The sequence below is a fragment of the Echeneis naucrates genome, chromosome 16, assembly GCF_900963305.1.
Source record: "Echeneis naucrates chromosome 16, fEcheNa1.1, whole genome shotgun sequence".
NCBI lineage: Eukaryota > Metazoa > Chordata > Actinopteri > Carangiformes > Echeneidae > Echeneis > Echeneis naucrates.
The window spans coordinates 7166909-7191165 of NC_042526.1; the positions used below are offsets into that span (position 1 = coordinate 7166909).

The 24257-nt window shown below is 41.6% G+C and overlaps 1 protein-coding gene across 2 annotated transcripts; it reads left to right on the forward strand.

Annotated features, from left to right (window-relative positions):
- Positions 1 to 19: 19 nt before the first annotated feature.
- mtss1la (MTSS I-BAR domain containing 2a) lies at positions 20 to 21357 on the forward strand. 2 transcript variants are annotated; one of them, XM_029522291.1, is made up of 15 exons: positions 20 to 88; positions 2904 to 2965; positions 3080 to 3153; positions 12958 to 13042; positions 13268 to 13359; positions 13490 to 13564; positions 15308 to 15465; positions 15603 to 15710; positions 16557 to 16654; positions 18220 to 18352; positions 19011 to 19085; positions 19303 to 19458; positions 19807 to 19983; positions 20138 to 20303; positions 20552 to 21357. In XM_029522291.1, the coding sequence occupies exons 1-15, from the start codon at positions 20 to 22 to the stop codon at positions 21355 to 21357; spliced, it is 2334 nt and encodes a 777-aa protein (XP_029378151.1). The 2 variants fall into 2 exon arrangements, with proteins under 2 accessions (XP_029378151.1, XP_029378152.1); XM_029522292.1 differs by lacking the exon at positions 19303 to 19458.
- The last annotated feature ends 2900 nt before the right edge of the window (positions 21358 to 24257 follow it).

The window sequence follows — 24257 nt, forward strand, 5'->3', positions numbered from 1 at the left end:
TTGGTTTGTTTTTGGTACTATGGAGTCTGTGGAGAAGGAGTGTGGAGCGCTGGGTGGATTATTCCAGGCCATCGTGAACGACATGAAGGTAACGCACACACTGTTTCAAAGTAGAGAGGGATTTTATGTGACCTCTGTGGGTCCACGGTGGCTTTTATATAAGCATATTTTACTGCCTTTGTCTCTTTCACCGGATGCTCCCCCATTGGATACACCGCTGGAGGACAAAATGACAGATGAAACATGTTTCTCTTTGTGCTATTTGCATAATGTGCAGCATGTTTTTCAGGCTCTGGTAGCCTTTAACAATAGTTAAGATGTTGTGTCACACAGCGTCGTATCTGCTTGCGTGAACTGATAGGCAGCAAAGATGTTTATTTTGAGTCTTTTAGGGCTTATGTGTTTGGTCCGGTGGTCAAACCCTAACCACATGATGAACATGATAATATCACCCCCAATAACTTAAAGTAGCAGACACTTTTCCTTTGCTTCTATGTAGCCATCATACCACAAATAATCTGGGTTTCCATATGACTTCAAGCTACTGTTTCTCCTTCATCTCAGCCTCCAACGTTCTTATAGATACAACACATGGAAGGATGCTCTGATAGAAATAACTGTTTCCATCACCTCAATCTTCTAAACAGAAATTGGCATGAAAGATTGTTTCTGCTTCCCAATGCTTATCCATGTGGCAGAAAATTGCCACTTTACCAATAAGCAGTTTGATACACAACTGATCTTTGCCTTGCTATAGTAACTTGATTTGCTTCTGTTGCCTCTTATTTGTGTAAACCACAATTTATCCACTTATTTAGCCGTTTATACAAATTTCTTGAGCAGCAACTAAATGTGTCCTATTATGTATCACTAATCATGCAAGTAAGTGTGTTTGTGTGTGTTGGGGGAGGGTACACGTCAAGGAAGTTGAATCAGGGTGGTCTGTTGTTGTTCACTACAACAGATGGAAAGTGTGAACATAATCATCAGGCACGGAGACAGCTCCCAGTCTTCCTATTGAGAAGGGCACTTTCGCTACAAAGTATTGCTAGTTGCAAAGAAGTCAGGAATTGGGTACCTCTTTCAATCTATAGATTTCTTATTGATCACAGGGCCATGGTACCTTCAGACAGACTATTTATGGACTCTCATTTGTCAGGCTCCAATGAAATCAACTCTCAACTATTGGCAGCTGGTCGGGCTTCATATATTTCTCTTTTGTGTTGGGTTCATGCCAGGGTCAGAGAGAGGGAGAGACAGGAGCTCTTAGAAAAGGCAGTCTGTGTATTGATAAGCAACACCGATGAATGAGGCTGAAGCCCAGAGTCAGCACAGTGTCCGAGTCCACTGCCTGAGACACACATCTGACCTCATTCCTGCTGCATGGTTGGGCCATACAAGCCTGCCAGACCAGCTTTACCCCCCATGAGCAAAGCAGAAGCACAGCTTTCCTGTGCTGATCCCCCTGTTTCTGAACAATGTCACTGTATAGTGTACAATATCAACACAGTGCATATACTCAGCCTCTAATGTACTGGACAGATAAAATGTGCTGTTAGAAGCAGCACCTGTTGGTTATATAACTGCCTGACCAAGCTACAGGAAAAGAAATGAAAGTAGGAGTAGAGTAGGAGTTGGTAGAAGAGGCGGTAGGATGTGAGATCAAGCAAAATGATTCAGCTGGATTAGATCACCAAACAAGAATTGGATTTGGGTAGATTCTTAATTTCACACAAATTTTTTGGTGGTAAAACAGCAAACTTCAAAAATGTCCTTGCCAACTCCAAGGATGGTTTTGACCTCACCCTGTAGTGTGAATGACGGGGCGTGGAAGGAAGTGCTGGTCCCTCTTTCCTTCCTCTTTTCATCCCTCCTCACCTCCCTTGGCATTGGGTGTGGATGAAGAGAGAAATGTACCCCCCCCCCCCCTTCTTCAGCTCCCTTTTGCCCGCCTCTTCACCCTCTTCCCTCAGCTGTCTTGGCAGCGCATCCCTCCTGCCCTGGGAGTCACAGGCCACCCAAGCTAATTAGACACCTGTTGGAGTCAAGTGCAGACAGTCAGGCAGAAAGGTTCATGGCAAACATTTTTGTTAGGGACGATGGCTGTTAAATCACTTTTCAAGGCTTTGAAGGCTTCATCTGAGTATGAAAAGCTGGGAGTGAAACACTGTCATTGAAGAGCAAGACTCTTTCCAGACTGTATGTTGACTATATATAGCCAGGATGTGTGACAGCTTTTGGTTCCTCTCCATCAAAGCGGCAAATAGGGGTTATGGCCTTCTTCTCCTTTCACCAGAGCTCAAGCTCTTGCCCTAATGGGGTCGAGGCCTGACTGTGTTTTATGTTTGGCTACTGCTCTCACAGCAGGCAGCATATGAGGATCTTGAGGTAAATATAATCCAGATATAATTCAGATTTTTCAAAGACCACTCATATTACCTTTGCCATGCTCATAAACTCGCAAAGATCATGAATGTAAACTAGACACACAAACATGTTGACCATAACAACCCATGAAAAGAGTGTGTGTGCGGGTAGATGAAGGATAATAACAAAATGAAAATAACATATGTGGACCTTTTTAGATAACACAGAAAGTCAGAGTATGAATCTGTTACTACAACGTGCTACTTTACCACAAGGGAGGAGGCCAAGCTCTTTCTTGTAGACTTATATCGATTTCAGTATCTTGTCAGTGTAAATTAAGGGGAAAGATTGTTTACAGTCAATAAATCTGTCACTGACATTTAAACAAGCTGTTCTCTCCAGTTGGAGAAAACATTGTGTGTTCTTGAATCTGTTTGCAAACACTCATGTGCATGTGTGTGAGAGAAGCATATCTGTGTGTGTATATGTCCTTGGCAAGAAATTTATTTGACTTATTTGTTCCTTTCTCTTATCAGAGCTCTTACCCTGTGTGGGAAGACTTTAGTGCCAAGGCCACCAAGCTGCACTCTCAACTCAGGTGAGAAGTCATTCCCATGAAAGATAAAGCTCTGTTTAAAGAGTCTTGTGAAATATTTAGATCTACTTTTATGCAGTGAAGTGCCATTGAGTATGTGCCCATGTATATTTACAGGACCACAATTCTGGCAGCAGTGGCCTTTTTAGATGCCTTTCAAAGGGTGGCAGACATGGCTACAAACTCTAGAGGTAAGAGCGATGTTTTTTTCAATTAATCCAAGGTCACACACTGTTAACCTGGTGTTCACATTATGTGGACATCACATTTTAGGTCGTCTAAACCATAATGCTAAATATTTCTCTACAAGGGCCTGGTGTCCACAAATGAGGCCATTATACTTTCACTTAGTGGTGGCAGAAGAGTATAATACATTACATGTTAGCTTCAAGATGACCAAAATTACACAAAACAACAACACGAAGGAGATAAAAAATGCATGCCATGGAAGAGTTTGGGTCTTAGGAGGTTAAAGTTCTGGTGGGGGGAAAAAACACCTCCTGTTTTTTAACATATCGATTTGTTTTCTTCGTGAGAGGCTCCATACTGATTGTTTGGGATTGTATCAGAGAAATGAAAATCTGATCTTATTGTGTCTTTGGCCTTAATGAGGTTTGCTGATCTGGTTCGTCAGCATGTAATGCTGGCTAGAAAGGCAACCGATTAAAGCAGATTTCTTTGGAGTTGATCATCGAGAGCAGTATATAGGGCGAAAAAACCCTGCAAAGCCAGATGAGCGTGCAAAGGCCCCTGACACATGCACAAACACAATCACACAAGCGTAGAGACATGCATGCACACTCTCACACAGATATTCAAAGGGTGACAGCTGGTAGCCGGCCACCTGACCTTACAGGTCACATGCTACAATGCTTTTTAACAGGACAGCCCTTTACTGACCAGCTAAACAGCTAAAGAGGCATTCCTGCATTCCTGTTCACACATTGTCATCAGTTTCACTCATGTAGCCTCTCCAATAATGGAGGACGTTTATTGCTACAACAATATGTCAGGTTTGTTAAATGATCCCTGATGTAAGTGCACATGGACTGTCTGATTAAAATAAGCTAGACTAAGTTCAACCTGCTGGCAGATGGCTGTGTCAATAAAGCAGATGTATGGAGGATGGCAACTTTAAAGGAGAGGTGTGTCCGCAATAAAAAGAAGAGAAAACTGTGTGAAAGAGAGAGATGAAAAAGGTAGTCGATTTAAGTTTTGTTACTATAGATACGTAAAATCCCTGTAAGTGTGTCACTCGCATGCCTACTCAGTCTAGTGGTACTCTCCCAGGGACATTAACTTTAGGATTAATGTCATCCTTCTCAGGCCACAGATTCTATGAGGGGATGCGGGAAAATGTTTCGAGTCGACAGACTTTGTATTAATTAAGGAAAAACTAATGGAACAAGACTTAGACTAGCACTGAGTAGTTTAAGGACAGAACATTTTTATTATGTAGAAAAATCAAATAATTGATGCCTTAAACATTTAGAATCTGAAATTTTTATGTGATTACAACTACAAAGTATTTCTTTTTTCTTTTTTTTTCTTTAAATGGTGCATTTCAATCCTATTTCTCCTGTGGGAGCTGTGTTACTCTCTCGGGACGCCAGCAATTAATTTGCAGAAGAACTGTCGATATTTACTTGACCGGGCTTGTGGTGGCCTAGAATAACCCTTGACCCTAGGCTGCAGGCTCTGTCGACATAGTTTAGCTGAATGTACTCTTATGGCAGCTGCAAAATTAAAAGTTTCCATCACAAATTGTGTTGGTGTTCAAATGTTCCTGTCCTATCACTTGATTTATTTTTTTTTATACTCTCTAACTCAGGACTGCTCAGGAAACAGTGGTAGTAAAGTGGGATTCTAGGATTACTTGCGCAACAATTCTCTGTTTATGTCTTTGTGGCGGTTTCTCTCTCTCTCCCCTTCTGTCTTTCTCCCTTCACATGCGTATGGGTCTGTTTGCCTGCAGTGATCATGTTTGCCTCAGTGTCTGCACAGCCATATACGGCTGATTGCGCCACAGGAGGGGCTGCCCTCTGTTACAGACTGTTGGCAATCATCACTGTCACCCCGAATCCCCTCTTGTGTTGAGGACGAGCTGCAGCTGCTGGCACAGCTGGAGGTTTCATCACATTCTTCTTCTGCTTCCTTTAATCTACCTTTGACACACTCACAGCTTTAACTCACACACACACTCTCCAGACTGAAGACTTTCTCCTGCCAAGGAAAGCAACATTTCCCTTCATTCAGAACACGTAGATCAATCAGAGGAGAGAGGGTAGTTGAATGAAAGGAGAGTTCCTGCCCTGACATTAGTCCTGTCTATAACATTTTGGTGGCCTTTCCTGTATACCCATAATAAATAGATAATTTTTTGAGACTATCCCCTTTTATTTCCAGCTCATACATCCTCCTCTACATGTCTACATGTTCATTTTACTGTCTTTTGTAATCTGCATTCATGTCCACCCTCCTTCTTGCCCATGTTCTCCACTTTTAGAGTTTATGGTCACAGTCATGGCGTCAGCATCTGTGTTTTATGTAGCAGCTGGAGGAGCTGGCTGCCAGGCGTTTTTGCACTGTTTGACAGCACTGTTTCTCTAAGTTGTGTTGACGGATCTTTGTCTAAAGGCATGTCTCTCCGTGAGGTGGTGGCTACCATTTGTGTCCAATAAAGTTCCACCAGTCTATATTAGATGGATGTATTTTAAGAATTTTAGCCTTTTAAAGATAAATATTTTGCAATTCCTGGGACTTAGTTTGAGGCCATGCAGCTTTGTTTTTTATTGTGATTGGTCAATCTAATTGTTTCTGATGTGTTGTCTAGACTTGCTTTGTCATTAAAATAAAATTGTTGTGTGATGTAGTTCAGAAGACAGGACCTATCTGGAGAATAGCAGGCCCTTTGTTTGGTGTTTTGTTGTTGCTAGGCTAGATGACATGTGTTTTAGTTGACTTCACTTCTTTCCATTTTTGGTCATGGTTGAACTGAATACAGGTCAAAGAGCTGGTAGTTTAGGACTAATGTTCCATCATGGTACGAGATACAGGCTTGTCTGTTTTTGGAGAGTGTGGTGGGTCTAGTGAGGGCTGGGTTGGACCTGTGTGGGGGTTGTGGTTGCAGTGGGATTTCCACAGCCCTGGATATCCAGGATAGGCAGAGGCGTTTAGCTAATCCTCTTAGCTTCACTCTGTAACACACTGACACAGGCTGCCTTCCCTTCCCTTCACGATCAGCCACCCCCAGCTATAAGAATTCACACTCTGGAATCACGAGACAGACTGCAGTGTACTGCAAGTTTGTGTTCAACAATGACAAAACCATTTTCTCTTCACATCTTTGTGCCAGAGACTGCCGAGTAACAGTCTCACACCAATGCACACAACCATCCACACATTATGTTCCAGTGGGTCAGTGCAAGCCCTCTTTACCGCTCTCTCGTTCTGTTCTCTCTTACTCATACAGTCTATACTCAGTGGAGATATGGAGGTACTAGTAGATCAGTGTGTCAGTGAAGCAGTAATCTGCTTGGCCACCGTGCTTCTCAAGGTTGGCAGATGGGATGGATATCCTTAACTGCCATCTGGACATCCTGGCAATGGACGAGATGTGGCCATGGCCTTGTGTAGAGTGAGATCAGGGGATTACTGTCCTCTGTGCTATCCCAGCAGCGTAGCTATTTTTACAGACGTGTCAAATAATGTGTGCTCATGTGACCACCTCTGACATCCATCAACCCCTTATGTTCAAGCCTGATATGGGTACATTTTGTACAATTTATGAAACAGGACAAAGAGGTTAGCTCTTCATCTCTTGTGGGTCTGAAAATGGATCTTGACTGTTATAGATTGGACGTACATGCTATCACAATGATGACTGGAATCCACCCTGTGCTGATTGCATGAGCACTCATGTATTCCATGACCACCAACCATGAGGTCACATGACATATCATATTAAGTTTATTGTCTCCCTTTAAACAGTTCCAAACACAATCCTCCCCTCCACCCCCCACCCCCAAAGAGAGAGAGAGTTTAAGGCTTCAACTTCAAAACTCAAATTCATGTTTTCCTGCTATTATAACGATTACTTAAAAATTACTTTTACTCATCTAAAAAATGAAGGGTAAAGTAGCTGGAACAATGATGTGAAGAACGGATGAAAAGAGGGGAGTAATGATGGGAGTGAAAACAAATCTTTAGGCTCAGTGTAACTTTCGTTCTGAGGACTAAATACCAAACTGAGTAGACAAACAGGAGACCTGAGGGGAACAGTGTGCTCAGCTAAATCCTGAACACAGAGTCAGTGTAGAAGGGAGCTGGAGAGGGGCGGGAAAATACACGAGAGAGACTAATAGAGGAATGTTACTGAGGACATTAAAAGGGGGAATGAAAACGATACAGGAATAGTTTGTATCAAAGTGGCTGATTAACAGCATAAATTTGCTGACTATTTTTTACTGTGCTTATCCCCACAGCATTTGCCATTGTAGTGGGGTTTGTCAACTTAATTGAGCTGCTGACTTTTCTTCTTCCACCACTATGAGGTTTACATTAGTGGTTATTAGTGAAATATCTCAGTAAGTATGGATGGATTGCTATCATATTTGTTAATAGTATTTATGTGCCACCAAATTATGGCTGTTGCTGATATGATAATACAGTTATTATCATTGTAGCCTGGACTACTCTGAAGGCATAGCGTAGCTCATAGTTCGTACTATAGCCTTTTTATTTGGTAAATATAGCTATGGCAAACCTCAATCACTATCACTCACTCACTCTAACTCAGTCTCACTTATTAAAACATTTAATAAGCTCCATGTCCAGTTGTAGCCTCTAAGGCCTTAGCAGCAGTCCTGTCAGCATTAGATAGAGGATTGTTTACAAATAAGCAACTTTGGTCAAGGAAACCTGAAGCAAGGTGAACTGTTAGCAGAGATAAAAACAACTTTGTGGCATTTAAATGAAAAGCAGGACGTCCTACATGATTGAATTGGCTCGCAGGCTTTGCTCTACTTAATACAGAGTCACTAACAGGCCATTGTTTGTTGCCTCATTGTCTGTCTTGTTTTCCATTTTGGAGTTAAGATACATCTGCAATCCTTTCCCTTACCTGCAGGTCCACAGTCCTTTGCGGATCTTTTTTTTTTTTCCATTAATTGCCTTTCTACTTCCCTGTCTGTTACATTTTCTTGTTTCTTATCTGCCCCTTTTTCACGTCCAATGAAAAGCATGTCTGGCCATGAACCACTGTTTATTTTTAGCGGCATTTATGTTCCTGAACAGGATGCTCCTCCAGCAGCAAAATAAAACTTCCTCCTTGTTCTCCTGCTCCTCCTCCAGTCTTGTCTTAATACACTCCAGAACATGTTTACACCACATAAGGACACACTGAGTTCTGTCTGCATCTGTGGGTGTTTCTGGTTATGATGTGAAACTTACCGTGTGTACTGTCAGACCATACAACAATGGGATGAGTGTGTTTGTTGGTCTGTGTGCATGAAACTAAAACTGTTGTGATCTTAAGGCTGTTTCCTCTGTCTTTCATTAGTATTTTTCTGGTATGAAGGGACATTGAAAGGAAGTGACACAAAGACTTTGTAAGCTGTTTTGATTGGTACTGCAGACGCATGTTCCCTTATAAACCTGCTCACGTTCATTGAAGGTCAGGTTTAATTTTCTCCTTGAGAAATACCTTGCATTCGTGCTTTTTTTTTTTTACATTGCAAAATATGTATCTTCAGGTTTCATCTGCTGCTGTGGAAAAAAAACAAGGAAGTTTTAATTATCCACAATACACTATATTCTGACTTTTTACAGATTAATAGAGCCTGAGTTTAAATACATGCAGAAGGAAAAAAAAATGGCATCATGATTAATGCTGTTACAATATATTTAGATATGGTAGCAACATTGGGACTGAAACACAATGAAGGACAAAGTAAAATCAAATCTGTGTCTTTTTGCAGAAAGCATTTAACTTGATTAAAAGCGTTTTTTTTTTTTTTTTTTTTTTATTTCCTCCCCCTGTGCCAAATATATGCCATAAATACAAAAGTGTTCTCATTGTTAAGTAATTACGGGTCATTTCAGCATAAATCCTCCTCCTCAAAAAACTCAAAATTTTGCTTGGCTTACTTTGTTTACAATTTCTACAACTATACTTGTAACCCCATTTTTTTCATTTTGCACATGTAGAGTAGACAAATTCTAAACTTAAAAACTGAGTCAAACTTTTTTTTTTTTACATTCACAAACCAAAAGTTGTCATGAGAGAGGACTCACACACTGTCTGTGTTTGTGACCTCACTTAGCTCTATAACTCCACAGCTAGATGCATACAGCACTGTACTCTTGATTCACAATCATTCTTGGCATGTGGCTGTTTTAACTGTTACAGTTCGCTCCTTCAACACCTTGCTCCCCTCCCTTACTAGTGAACGCATACTGACTGCGTCTAGTTAGCTAGACCACCAGAACTCATGCTGTGCTTTGAAGCGAATGTTTGATGTGAATGTAAGGTGAGTTTTTGAATTCAGGAGTCTCAGGAGACTCTCATTCTTGGTATTTTAGAGCTAGGAGATGCATTTACTGGGTTAAAGTATGTGACTTTGTCCTGGCAATCATTGCTACACCTGCAGCAGCTAGCTCACACTTCCTCTGCCCCCTAACTGGCCAAACCCAACTGACACCTTGGCAACGTATACCCTCTTTCATCCTTCCCTCTCACCCTGCAGCCCTTTTCATCCATCAGTGGTCTCCGCTGTGTCCCTGCCAGTTTGCATTCTGTAGCACTTAAAAGGGATGAGGGAGGGTAAAAGCAGGAGGCTTAACTGTCTGTGCCAGCCACAGTCAGCGCCATGGCCAATGTGCCAGTGTGAGGAATAATTGTTGTATCGCAGATGATGGAATTTGCTCAGCTAAGCTCAACTCTCTTAATCAGCGTGAAACACAGGGACTTCATATTCCTGGAAGTGTAACCATGAGGATGTTCTGTACCTTTTTACTCTACAGCCAACATAATGCTTTATTGACACAGGAAGCAAACAGAGAAAGGGAGAGAGTGGAAACACATACACCGCTCAGGAGAAGACTCTTACTTCAATTTGTTAGTTGTGAGTAAAAATGAAATCTGAGCAGAGCAGCAGGGTTTAGATGCTGAAAGTGAGACAGATAGCTGAGCTGAGCTCCCATTTTGAAGACATCAGCAAATGAGGCCCATGGCAGTTTAGCTCCTGGCTCTTGATGTCTGGCAGGAGAAATTCCCATAAAGCAGGCCTATTAAAATGCTCCTCCTTCCCTGAGGAATCAAGGGAGTTAAATAGAACCAGAACTTTGGATTGAACCACTCACTAAAGGCGTAGACCACACTGTGCCTTTCCTGGATACTGTAGCTCAAGGTTCCCACTAAACACAACAGTGGGGGCTTGACCTGCCTACCAACAATCCCTAATACAAGCAGATCTAATGGCGATTAATATTTATGTGAATAGGGCATTAGACACATGCACCGCAATGCTGGTATAATTAGCCACACATTGCTGCACTGTTCAGTTGCTCTTAATTATTTGCTCCATGTATTAAGATATACATCTGAGTTTCATAACAACTCTCTTCCTTCCTGGTCTGTGTTTTGGTCCATTCATGCAAGTGCAGGTGTCTGCTATGAGGGTCAGACCTCCTTTCCCTAAAACGCCAGGGGTACATGTTTGTGAAATAATCACTTTCCCATTCCCTACACATATTTAACCAGGTTACAAGTGACTATGTGGTCAAGTATTTGTATATCTGGATTGAGAGAGAGTTAATTATTTTATTTATGTTGCCCAAAACCACACATCAATTCACATCAAGAAAAAAAGGATCCTTTTTGAAAAATAGATAGCTGAAGGGTGATGAAAATAAAGAGAGTGTGCTCATCTCAAATCAGTCCTCCCTGCTTGTATTTGGTCTTCACATTTCTGTGTGAATGCAGGGTGTTGTGGGAGTACATCACTGTGTCCCTTTACATCCGGTCGAGGCCAGAGGCCAGCAGGGCTCTTGGACATGGACAGGAAGCCTCTGGGCTACCTCAGGATGTAGCTGTCAGCTGATCCCCTTCTGGGAGGTAAAGGAGGAGAGAAGGAGACTGGGAGGGAAATAAGCAGGTGTGGATGGGACAGGAGAGTGGGGTTTGAGGGCCCTCACTGGCTGTCAGTGCCATTGGGAATATCTGTTAAAGAAATAAAAGAGCCCACATTAGCCTCTTTCTTACCCTCCCTTCCATCTCTGTTAGTCTTCCTCTATCCGGCACGTTCACCCAGCAAGAGTTGATTCGCAGCTGTGCAAGCCTCCTGTCGTGCTTTTAAGAGGAGAAACAAGATGCACTTGTTTAAAGGTGCCCTTTGCTCACATTTGTATTTCACATTGTGCCTTCACCCTTGGCTTTGTAAAGCACTGAGTGTGTCATATGGTAGATACTAAACACCATTCCTTTAGAAGATTGAAATTCTTTGGGTATTTATAGCAAGAGCTCAGCTTATTGGTTCCACATGTTACTTCAATCACTTCCTGCTGGTGCTAAATGCCTGTGTGCGACACAGCTGGATGACCTTTCATCTCCAATGCCAGAAAAGCAAGGTAGACACAGGACAACCCTCTATTCCCTTATACACAAGCACCCTCAAGGTGCTCTGCATTTACTCATGCCTCTGTGAGATAGAGTCCAGATCTGCAGCCGGTTGCCTTTAAACTAGTGCAACAGTGCAGTTGACAGCTAAGTACTTGAGTGGAATGATCATCTGGCAGTGTGACGTGACATCAACTGGAGACAGTAACCTAGTTTCTTTATATGATTGCTGGAAGTGGCCACTGATCTCACTTGACAACCATCTGGAGCATTCCGTACAAAGTGTCATATTTTAGACCTGCAATTTTAGCCATGTTTTTCTTTCAGTTTTATTCAACACCTTGCATGTTTTTGCAATGCAGGTTTAAACCAGTTCCTTTCTCTCTCTCTCTGTCTGGACTGCATCATGAATGGTGTTTAGGAAACAGAAAGAACAGGAAAGGCAGAGCAGGCAGGGAAGAATAGAGGGATATCCCCTTACAGGGTTCCCTCCTTTTTCCTCCAGGATAGAGGGGGTGAGAACTTTGGAAAGGGTGGAGTGGGGGAAGGATGGGGGTGGTAAATCACACCACCTGTCCCCCACACACACACACACACACACATACAAGCATATATACTTCCACTCTGTGAGGCTTGTCTGCCACTGAAAGATGTCCCCTCTCTTTCCCTGTGTGTGTGTGTGTGTGTGTGTGTGTGTGTGTGTGTGTGTGTGTGTGTGTGTGTGTGTGTGTGTGTTGTGTGTGTGTGTGTGTGTGTGTGTGTGTGTGTGTGTGTGTGTGTGTGTGTGTGTGTGGTGTGTGTGTGTGTGTGTGTGTGTGTGTGGTGGGAGACACTCAGATTAGCCCTATGTGGTCCAGATTACAACAGGATCAGTGCTACCACATATTACACCAGCCTGCAAACTATCTGTGAGACAGTGGGCCAGCTGAGGCTTTAGGGGCTTTAAACCTCATTTAATTACACTTCAGCAAAGAGGAAGAGTACAGTAACTAATTCACATGAGCTGGTATCTACCGTGGAGAGAATCGTGTGATGATCCTGAAGTGTCAAAGGGGAAAATGCAAATTTTGTCAAGCATGAGGCACAGAGTACGCGTTTTAGTTTGCAGTCATTTGCGTTCCCTAAACAAATATGACATTTACAGGCTTACAGTCCATAACAACCCACAGTTGTCCACCTACTGGCTGCAACCAATGATTTTTATTTGTCAGGGAGAAAAAAAAAAATTGAGAGGAGAGAATTACACTCTCGAAATGCCCTCCTGATAGATTACATCTCTTCTTAAATATCACATTCTAGGCCAAGAGGTGATTGTGATATACATTGCAAAGTTCATATCATACATTAAAATTAGTTTTTCATATTGGTCTTTTTCAAGGTGCCACAAGGGATATTGGCTCCGCTCTGACGAGAATGTGCATGCGACATCGCAGCATTGAGGCGAAATTACGCCACTTCACCAAGTAAGCAGTCCCCCCCCCCCCCCCTTTTTTTTTCTTTTCTTTGTCCTACCTCAACTGCAATTATCTATGCCCCCATTTCTTTTGGCCTTCCATTCTGCTGAGTGTTTTTTTTGTGTGTGTGTGTTTTTTTGTTTTTTTTTTTTGGTGCAATGAATATAAAACTATTTGTTTTGTCCTCTGTTCTCTCACTGTCTGCCATCATGTTCTTTCTCCTTGTCGCTGCAGTGCTATCATGGAAGGTCTGGTTACACCACTTCAAGACAGGATAGAGGAATGGAAGAAAACAGCTAATCAGCTGGACAAAGACCATGCTAAAGGTGAACAACTAAACAAACACAAGTGGTATACCATTTCCCATGAGTTTCACCCAGCGTTACCTACCCTGTATTAAATAATCATTATTGCACATAAATTGATATTGCTTTGGGTTTGACTCATTTTCCGCAGAATATAAGCGCTCTCGTCAGGAAATTAAAAGGAAGTCATTAGACACCATTAAACTTCAAAAAAAGGCAAGAAAAGGTAAGCGAGTCTTTCAAGACCTTGTAACTAACAGACCAATGATAAAACGCTAACATTTGCTGCTGTTATTGACAAAGTCTGCTTGGCTACTGATCCCTGTTCTGTACTAATGTTTTTAGATTGAATTGGTGCCATCTACAGTGTAGAGCTGGACATGGCTCCTCAATCAAATCAAAATGCCTGGCAAAGTTTCAGAAGCTTCTTTCCAATTGGAGATGATTTATCATTGACTACATTAAGTCAAAGAAATAGTCCCCTTTCCTGGCTGTGCATGTATTAGCCCCTTCTGCTGGTTGTCATTAAATTCATATTTCCAAACAGAACTTACACCAGTGTTATAGGTGAGTCATAAATATGCAATGTGTCCTGATTTGATACAGCTAACACTGCCTGTTCTTCTGTTTCTCCTCCCCTCGCCTGTCCCTGCAACCTCCCTATTTGTTTCTGGCTATTTCCCCCCGGCCGTAGAACTTCTAGGTATGTCCACTGTGCTTAGCTCTGAATGTGATCTTCACAAGATCATTTCATAGTCATAATCATCCCTGTCAGGTAAAACTGCCAGTTAAAGCAAACCCTGCACAGTTTTTACATTTGGAGTTGAAGGATGTATATACTTATTCTCTTCCTTTTGCATACATAGTTTGGCTGACTACTTCAAATTATTCTGCTGCATTTACTGAATGCTTTAGTGTTAGGGTTAGTAAGAAACAGCCAATCTAATAGCATCCCATCATTCCTCTGGATAATTAGGTCTTTGTCATCTGACATTTATCTTCACGATGACAACTAAGTGTTCTAACAAAGACCTAAACTTCTATTTGTAAGGACCTATTAGCATAACTGGCAGGCTGTCAGATCCCCACAGGCTTATCATCTAATTTGTGATTTATTAAATGCAGGTCTGCTGAAAGATTAGCCAATCAAGCTAATAAGTGTTATACACATGGGCATTTGTAAAACAGACATGCAATTACTTAATTTTTTACTTTAACTGTTATGCTCTCGGAGAGATACAGAAGACAGATTATTTGAATTTAACACCGCAAGACATAACTTTAGATTGTTCATCTTCATATCCCTTATGTACTCATTTTCAAGAACAGTGAGTGCCATGCTTAAGAATTAACCAAAAAGGCTAAGACATGGTATACCATACGGGGTTAAATATTTAACCAGCAGCGTGTCTGTGCAAATCGTGAAGCCGGAGATGGAATTCCATTATGATTTTGTGCAAGATAAATGAATTTCTTTTTTTTTTTTTTTTTGAGCTTCCAAGATTTTAAAATGTCAGTGGTCATTTCTAGCTCATCCTTCCTTCATTTGTTTGCCTGTTATTGAGTGTTTTTGTGGTCTTGGGTTGTGTCATATTCATTTTAGGATCTCACCACCAGTGGCTTTGCAGCAGTGATTGATTACATGCTTTGTCCTTTCACTCCCATGTACATCATTCATTGGAGTTTGGTGTTTGTCAGTGCATTGACCTCTACCACACATGCAGTTTATCATTATTTGTTCTAATCATCTCTCATTTTTAAAAAATTCTCCTTCTATCCTCCGTGCACCGAGCAAACCTCTCCATTTCACATCCATAATAATTAACTGCCACTGCAATTTTCAATCTCTCTTTTTGTCCTCATTCTCCCTTGTCTGTCTTTATTCAACTCCCCTCACCTCTCTTCTCCATAATGCCATCCTCCCTCCTCTCATCTGTGTGCCTGTCCCTTTTGCTTTCTCCTTGGTCAGGCCGGGGTAACCTGCGCCCCCAGCTGGACAGTGCCATGCAGGATGTCAGTGACTTGTACCTGCTGATGGAGGAGACTGAAAAGCAGGCAGTGCGCAGAGCCCTCCTGGAGGAGAGAGGGCGTTACTGTGCCTTCATTAATCTCCTGCAGCCAGTGGTGGTGAGAAATACATAGCCTTCATGCTGCTGAACGTTGTCGAAATTATGTGTAAATTAAAAAAAACTAAAGTAAATTTTCACTAGACATGCTGCTTTTGTGATAGCTGTTTAATTCGATGTCCTGTTTTCTTCCTCCAGAATGTCGAGATTGCTATGCTGGGAGAGGTAACACATTTGCAGCCTATTGTTGAGGACCTGACTGCATTGACTGAGGACCCGCACAAACTGCCACCAGCCAGTGAGCAGGTAACATAGATGTGAAACAATGTGAAATAATTCTACTGATGCCACCAACAACTTATCTAACTTATTGTGAGTGCCATTGAACCCCAGTGCTGTCCAAAAAGAAAAACTATAAAGAAGAAAAGGAAACTGGGAATTGTAGTTTATTTTAAATAAAGCCCAAACAGAGCTACTATTAATGCTTGCCATAACAATGTGTATCAATCCACCCCAAAAGGGTCCAAAGAACATACTTTATATATATATAAGAATATACTTTATATATATATATATATATATATATATTTTTTTTTTTTTTTTTGCTAGGTGCTATATGCCTGATATGTACTTGCTACAAATAAAAAAAAATTACAAATAAAAGAAAATAATTTGGCATTGTATGTTTGTGACCTATCCGTAAGGATTTATGATGTCAGCAGGAGCGAATTATGGCTCTCGCCTGAGAGAAATAGCGTGGCTACAGAATGTATTCAGATACATGAATGCACTGTAGGTTTGTGTTTTCATGACATTTGTTGACAGTAGCAAAATTATAGTAAACTGCCTTATCATTTGAATTACAAAATTGTGATAAGATGCATCACTGCCATTATTCTGTGATTCTATGATGCTGCAATGTATGTTTTTTAGGTCTGAAGTGGAACATTTTTGTTGTATTTATCTCCTGAAATTATGTGTTTGCAAAGTCTCTTCTGTTTTTTTTCAGCTCTTACTTTCCTTCTTTATGTTATCACAACAACAAACTATCCTATGAAATGTTTTTCCTCTATCTTGGGCGGGGGGGAGCAATTTTGCCTGGTATATATTGTTGCTGGTGCATCATTGCAATTAGATTATTCGGTTTTGCAGGTGATCCGGGACTTAAAAGGTTCTGACTTTAGCTGGTCCTACCAGACCCCTCCCTCCTCCCCCAGCAGCACCAGCTCCAGAAAGAGCAGCATGTGCAGGTATGTCCCAAACATCTTGCCCTTTTTTTCTCCATTAAACTTAATTAATTTTGCACTTTTGTTTGCTGTGCAATGTGTTAGATATATGGCAATGTGATATGCATTGTGTGCTGGCATCCTTCATATCAACTCAAGTTTTATCTCAACAGTAAAGGAATGAAATATCAAAGGCCATCATGAAACATTAGTGTTGACCCCTCCCATCCTCCTTCCCTTGCCACGCAGCCAGATTACTTCATGACGTATTTTACCAGCTTCTTTTGCGGATTTGCAGTTCTCAAACTTATATCCAGATTAGCTGGGAAACATCACAGCCTTAAACCCAAGAGCCTACATGAAAATCTAAATTTACATATTTAAACAGCTAATGGTGCTGTCATAATTAAATAAATAAATAAATGTGTTTTATTAAATGTTGGTCAAAGTTCATTCAAGGTAAAGAAAAAAGCCTTTAATGTTGTGTCAATGTTGCATTTAAATCCAATTAAAACTGCACCCTATATATAGTGTTATGCATTTACTGAGGTGCTGGCTCTGCAGCGTATTTTACAAATTTTAACACAGACTTTGGCTGTATATCAGAATTAGTCAAGTGTGAGTATGACTGCTTTATGTCACTCACTACCGCTAGTCCATTTCTGGGTTGTGGGGGTAGCTGGAGCCAATCTCAGCCAACGCTCCAGGCGAAAGCAGGGTAAACTCTGGACAGGTCACCAGTCCATCGCAGGACCAACAGTGAGAGACAGACATAGACAAACAAACACTCACTCAGACCTGAGGGCTTTTTAGAGTCACCAGTTACCTAAACATGCATGTCTTTGGACGGTGGGAGGAAACTGGAGTACCCAGAGGAAACCCACACAAACGCAGGGCAAATATGCTAACTCTGCACAGAAAAGCCACAGACCTGGGAATCAAATCCACGACCATCTTGCTTTAAGGCAACAGCACTAACCACTATGCCGCTTTGCTGCTGCTTTATATCTTTAAGTGTATCCGCAACCCAGTCATCTTTTCTGCTTGTAGAGAAACATGCCATGTTTCAATTGTTGACAGTCCTAAGAGGAAAAACAATCTCACTCAGTACTTAAAAAAAAAAAAAAAAAGATGCAGGGCGGAGAAATCATATAAGGTTATTTAATTAGTTATATTTAATTTGCCATACCTCCTTAATCCGCACCCTGGCGGACAGTGATTACAGAAGAATGACAACTATATTCCAGAGGAAGAGGATAAGAAGTTGTGGGAGAGGAAGAGACAACTAATGATATTCAGTGGGAAAGAAAAATCAAACTGGGAATAATTTATTTGCTCTTTGATACACCCCAACTAGAAGAATGGTTTTGTTTACAATTTTCATATAACACTGCCTTCATATTCAGTTTTTTTTTTATAAAATTTTTTCATCTACCTTTTTCAGTTTTTGTTAGTTTTTTTTTTTTTTTTTTTTTTGGCTGTAGCTTACTCATAAATCTTCAGATCAAAACAAAAGGAGAAAATAAGGAAACATATTTTTCACCAGCCCCTATGTTGAGAAAGTTACTGATGTGGTGTTCTGTTTATAGTCTCCTTCAGATGCCTTCTGCTGGAGCACATCGACTCAGCAGCGTGTCCTCGCACGACTCGGGCTTTGTCTCGCAGGATGCCAACACCTACTCCAAGCCTCCTTCCCCCATGCCCTCTGACATCACTAGTCAGGTAATGGTTTCAGATGCAATAATGAAAGTTAATCTTTGATCAAGAGTGAAAAAAGGGATTTTATAACATCAAAATCCAAGAACAGAGCAAACTTTTAAGCTCTACAGATTCATCAGGCAGCAAGACTGAAGGGCTTAAGAACACAACAGAACCAGAAACTCTTTTGTCAAAGTGTGTCTACAACAATTCAGTGTTCTTAACAGCAGTCCTTTTCCATGTGGTGTCTCCAATCTGACATGAGATACAAGTTTCGTTGTGTTTGCATTTCAGTGATGAACCCATAGTCATAGTCAGTTCTTGGGGTTTTGGTGCAATAATGCTTTATCAGTTGCGAATGTAAACTTTCTATCCCACTGGATTGAAAGTTTTATTCAGACTTATTCAGAGTGTACAGAACACACTTGGCAGCATGCTGGCTCACCTAGTGATGCAATGCATCTGAAAAAAATAAATAATTAAATAAATCTAGGAGACTACTTTATTTTCTATCTTTCTATGGACTACAGATGTCTTCAGAGGAAAGTAATCCCCCTCTAAAACCCACCAACATTCCAATTCTGAATCCTTGAATCGTCCATCTCTCACACCTACCCCCCCCCCTCTCTCTCCATTTGCTCTCCCCGATTCCACTGTTTTTACTTCATCTTCCCTTTCCCAGAAATCAACAAGCTCAGCCTCCTCTGAGGCTTCAGAAACCTGCCAGTCTGTCAGCGAGTGCAACTCCCCTACAGCGGTTAGTACTGCATGCATCTAACCAATCAACGTACCTTTCCGGACACACATGCAGACGAGCACATATAGACACACAAACATTGTGCAGTGCAGTTCACTTGTACTTATCCATAGTTTTAAGAGTCCTTGGGTTCCACTTGACAGCTGCAGTGTGGTTTGACGTGGACTATTCATAGATGTTGAGCACTCTGACTCAGACTTTTCTATCCGTTCCGCAGTTTGGCTCATGCTCATCCTTTGGTACCTTCCGCCCTGCTTTCTCTCACACTGGCACCATCAGGCCTCTCTCTGTCATACTTCCTGCGTCCCCCACATTTAACCACTCCCCTGGATCCACCACCCCCTCACCCACATCAAAGGTTCCTAGCTGGAAGGTTTGTTTTGATTTGCAATTTTACTTTTGGGTTTGTTTCTCCTTTTAATCTCTCTTGCTTCTTTGCTTCTTGTGTTATATTGCGTTCATGCATATTAATCAATGTTAACCTCACAATCATAATTTTGCTCCTGCTCAATTTTCTAATCTTTCCTCACAAAGACCTGCCAAACTGATATCATTCAACAACACTGACATCACCTGCTGTAGTTGGCCCCATATCTTCCTCAGCATCTAACTAGTTCATGAACCAAATCAGCAGCTTCCATGTTAGCTGCCTGTATGAGTGCTGGATGGCAGGCACTGGGATCCTCGTTTGGAAGTGTCATTGCTCCGTCTGCTCTTGTAGGACTGGGCCAAACTGAGTTCCTGTGAGCCGTCATTGGCCAGCACTCTGCAGCGTAGAAGGGAGTCTGTGGATAAGATGAGAGAACTGGAGGCTCCGCCCAGTCCACAGGGGTATTCTGGAATGCAGCCAGATGATCCACGCCGAGGAAGAATTGGCCCAGGGACCATTGCAACAAAGGTAAAAAGTCCTTGGGGAGTGAAAATGTAGATATTAGTATATAAATTTATATGCATTGGATATCGCAGTTTGGTGAATTGCACATGTAAATAAGAACTAATCTTTATGTATTCCTCACCTTTTTGATCTTCTGTCTCTTGATATGTGTGTGCAGCATGGTGAGCCTCTCTCCCCAGCTGCCAGTACTTTAGCGATGGTTTTGACCAGAGGTTTGAGTATGGAGCAGCAGAAGAGCAGCAGGGACTCTCTGCAGTACTCAAGCGGCTATAGCACCCAAACCAACACACCATCGTGCTCAGAGGACACCATTCCCTCACAAGGTAACTCTCACACACCTTTAGAATGCAGTGCACATAACATCCATTCCCATGTCTTTTTATTGTAGCCTTGGCACCTGTGTGTGTGTTTTAGAAAAGTGCAGTGCCAGTTGCCTTTTGTTGGATTGTATATATGCTTTGTGTATATGTTTGCTGTAAAAGTTGCATTTGTTTAGGAAGGAATTGATTTTGTGACCTTTTTTGTCATTCAGTTTGCAAAGTAGGTGTTTATGGCTCGCTGTCACTTCTAGGTTCAGATTATGAGTGCTACTCGCTCAATGGGGATGCTGACAGTGAAGGGCAGGCAGACTTTGACAAGTCGTCCACCATCCCACGCCATAGTAACATTGCCCAGAGCTATCGCCGCATGATCCAAACCAAGAGGCCTGCCAGCACAGCAGGTCTGCCCGCAGGTAAGGCCCTACAGGGAACTCCAAATGGTGCAGGAGGAAGTGGCTCTGGAGCCATAGCATCTGGGACAGCAACTATTCGCCGGACGCCATCCTCCAAGACTGGTGTGAGACGCACACCATCCACATCTGGGCCTATTCCCATCCGTCCCCCCATTGTGCCAGTTAAAACCCCTAAAGTGCCAGACTCTCCAGGCTATGTTAGCCCATCGCAACATCGAACCGGCAGCGAGGAGTTTCTGTACAGTGATGACCCATCTGCTAATGACTTCACGAGGGGTTCTCCAAAGCCAATGAGTCACCCGGACAGTACATGGGGCTATGGGGCAGGTGGTGTGGACAGGACTGTTAATCCCCAGCAGGCAGCCAGCATGGCCCTCAACAGTGCTGAGGAAGACCCCCTGCTTGCTGCCAACCGCCACAGCCTGGTGGAGAAGATAGGAGAGCTAGCAGCCAGTGCCCATGCCTTTGGTGAGAGTCAGTTCCCCTTTCCCAGCTCACTACCAGGGGATCTGGTCCAGCTTGTGTCCCAAGAGCCATCCTCTGCGACCCAGGAGGACGTGGACATGCTGGTGTCGATACGTCGAGGAGTGAAGCTCCGTAAAACAGTGACTGATGACAGGTCAGCTCCTAGGATCCTGCGGTAGCTGAGGGAGAGAATGGCTGTGCAGAAGCAGTTGTGATGTCCTTATTTACAAACTGAAGTTTTGTAATGAAATACAACACTGCTCATGTGATACATGAACTGAGTCACAAGTAACAAAGAGGATGTAACACATGGTGAATGAAGGCCCGTCTACAGATCGAGTGACCATGGACAGTGTCAAGTCATCAAGTTTTATGTCAAGTATGTATTGCGTACGTACACAGTAATCCATATTTTTTTGGTTTTTATTCTGTTTGGGTTTTTTTGTCTGTCAGCTTTGTGGCTGTGCATCTCTGCTCCCTGTGTCCAGTTGTTTCAGCCTGGTTGGTTCCTTTAAACCCAGCAAGCAAAACATCATTACTGTACATCATGGGATTGAATGCTCTGTGTCTTTGTTATTACTCTTATGATTATTATAATATTGGTCATTCTTAATTAACAAAGCTACCTGTCAGTGGAAAGTGATGGGCAAAGTGCTCTGAGAGCCTGTCAGTATGCTATGTTTCTCATCATTACTGTACAAGTACCATATTACTGTTTTGTCTCATAAGCTGAACAGCAGCTGTGTAAGTCATGTAAAATAGGGGCAATATGGCAGTGTTTTTATTGCTGTACTGTACTGTCAATATATTCTGCGATTAAACAGGCTTTTTACTGTTAAATGGCTCAATTGTCATTGTTAGAAATTGTAATGGATAAATAACAAGAAAAAAAATGACAATTCCTGTGTATGCAGTTTACTTTGCAGCAGTTGCAATGATTAACATTACCAATGTTTATTCATATCTAAAATGAGCCTCAACTATTACCACCATCTTTTTTTGAAGTTTTATTTTTTTATTACTGTCTCTAAATTTTCAAACTTGAATTTTATTAGAGCTGCATTTCCTCTGGATCTTTTTTCTACTTGACATTTTATACTGCAGTTGTAATTTGGTTATCAGCGTTTTATGATTCGACCAGTGCTGCAATCAAATTTTTCCCTGTGGGGAAAATTTTACTTCTAACTTGCATCACTCCTTTTTCTTCGTCATTTTTTCGCTTTGTTTGCTATAATGCTTTTCTCAAACCTTTTCACACTAAGCGTCTTTAATCTGATACAAATTGGACCATGGTTCCCCATTCAATACGCTTTTGTCCCAGATCCACAATCTGGTAAGTTATTTATTAATTTATTTATAATAGTTACTGACAGAAGCCCATCGCTGGGTCATACATTCTGCCACTGTATCAATTATGAATGAATTTTAACCTAAAATAAATTTCCTCTATTTTTTAGAAAACCCCAGGAACCCACTCAAGGATCCCTGAGGGTCCACGAACCTTCCTTATGAGAACTAATGCAGTCCTCTAAAATCACAGATGAGGGCGCCAAAGACCCTTTACTGTGGCTGAGCTGAGGATGACGCCAAAAACGACAATAATGGAGGGTATCCATTGACATTACTTACTTACTCACACACTTGGCAGACTCGGATGGATGATATTGTAAAGAAAAACAGCAGGTAAGGATGTTTCAGAGCACCCTGCATGAACAGATAGCCTCTTAAAGCCATGAAACAGCTAAGACCTAAACAAGCTTTCTTGGTACGCTCAGATTTGTTTACAAAGAAACACAATGGCCAAAACCGAGTTTCCAAGTTGCAATATATAAGTGCCAGTGAAGCAGCAAACAAGTTCATTTTGGCCAGCTCAGAAGTATAGACTATATTCAATTTATACGCCTGTGATGAAAAAGCCCTATCATTATTCTTTAATTGACAGGATTTGCTGGAAAACAACTTCTGAACTGACTGAATAAAGCTTTTCCCCCACTTAAGCACCATTGGGGACGAACCATACTGTGTTTTGCCCGGTTAAGAGACTTGTGTTGGAGAGGATAATGTAATATATGCAAGTAAAGTCCGGAGGCACTCTTACGAAGAGGCCACTTAACAGTGTGGCAAGTTTAGAGTGTGTTTTTGAGACAGAGGGAAATATAAGGGATCTATTTAAATCTCTCTTGATAGTCATCGCTGACAATTTTCTCTGATTTGTAGAGGAAAAAAATGGAGGCTCAGAAGGTCTTAATAGTCCGACATAATGTAGATTCAGCATCTGGATCCAGTGGTTTAACCATGGAAGATTAGCGTGAGTGGTGTCTTTGGATTTGCCCCCCTGTGTAAATCATATAAGAGATGTTTCAGGACCACGATGACTGAAGAAATTATTAGTCGGCTTGGATCTAGGAGCTTTCAGTATTTTCATATTCTCTCTAAATGGGTCCTTCATAATCCTTTCAAAATCACAAATAGCACATTATTGAATTTACACTCTTTGTAGCTTTGAACCGGCCCAGTAATGGAAACCTGCCTAATGGCCAAGGCTTGCTGGGATAATTAACTGAGGAAAAAAAATTGAGCTGTTTCATTGTCAATGTTCTTATTCTCTCAACTGTTTTTCAAAGAGAACATTATCACAAACTCTCTCTAAAATCTCACCTCTTGGTTAGGCAGAACGCGAGGGACATTGAGCTTTTGAGCTAATTCTGATTTTGTTTTATTTTCCAATGAATATGTCATGTGTCTTTTAATGTGAAAAGTCTTTTAATGTGCTAATAGAAAGTCGGCCATGTTCGAGGCTACATCAGACACTATTCAAATTAATGATCATCTCTTAATGCGCTAATCACTGAGCCAACCCCAAGCTCCTCTAATCACTCTGATATAATAAAAGCATTCCTCAGACAAGATGTGGCCCTGAAGTTTCACAAAACAACAAGCATGCATTATTTGTGAAATTATTTTTGACCCCCCCCCCCCCCCCAAAAAAAAAGTGGTTGTTGTTCTCATTTCATTACACTCATTGAGTCTTTCAATAAACAAAACCTCAGCCTTTGGGAACCAAGGCATTCGAAGAAAA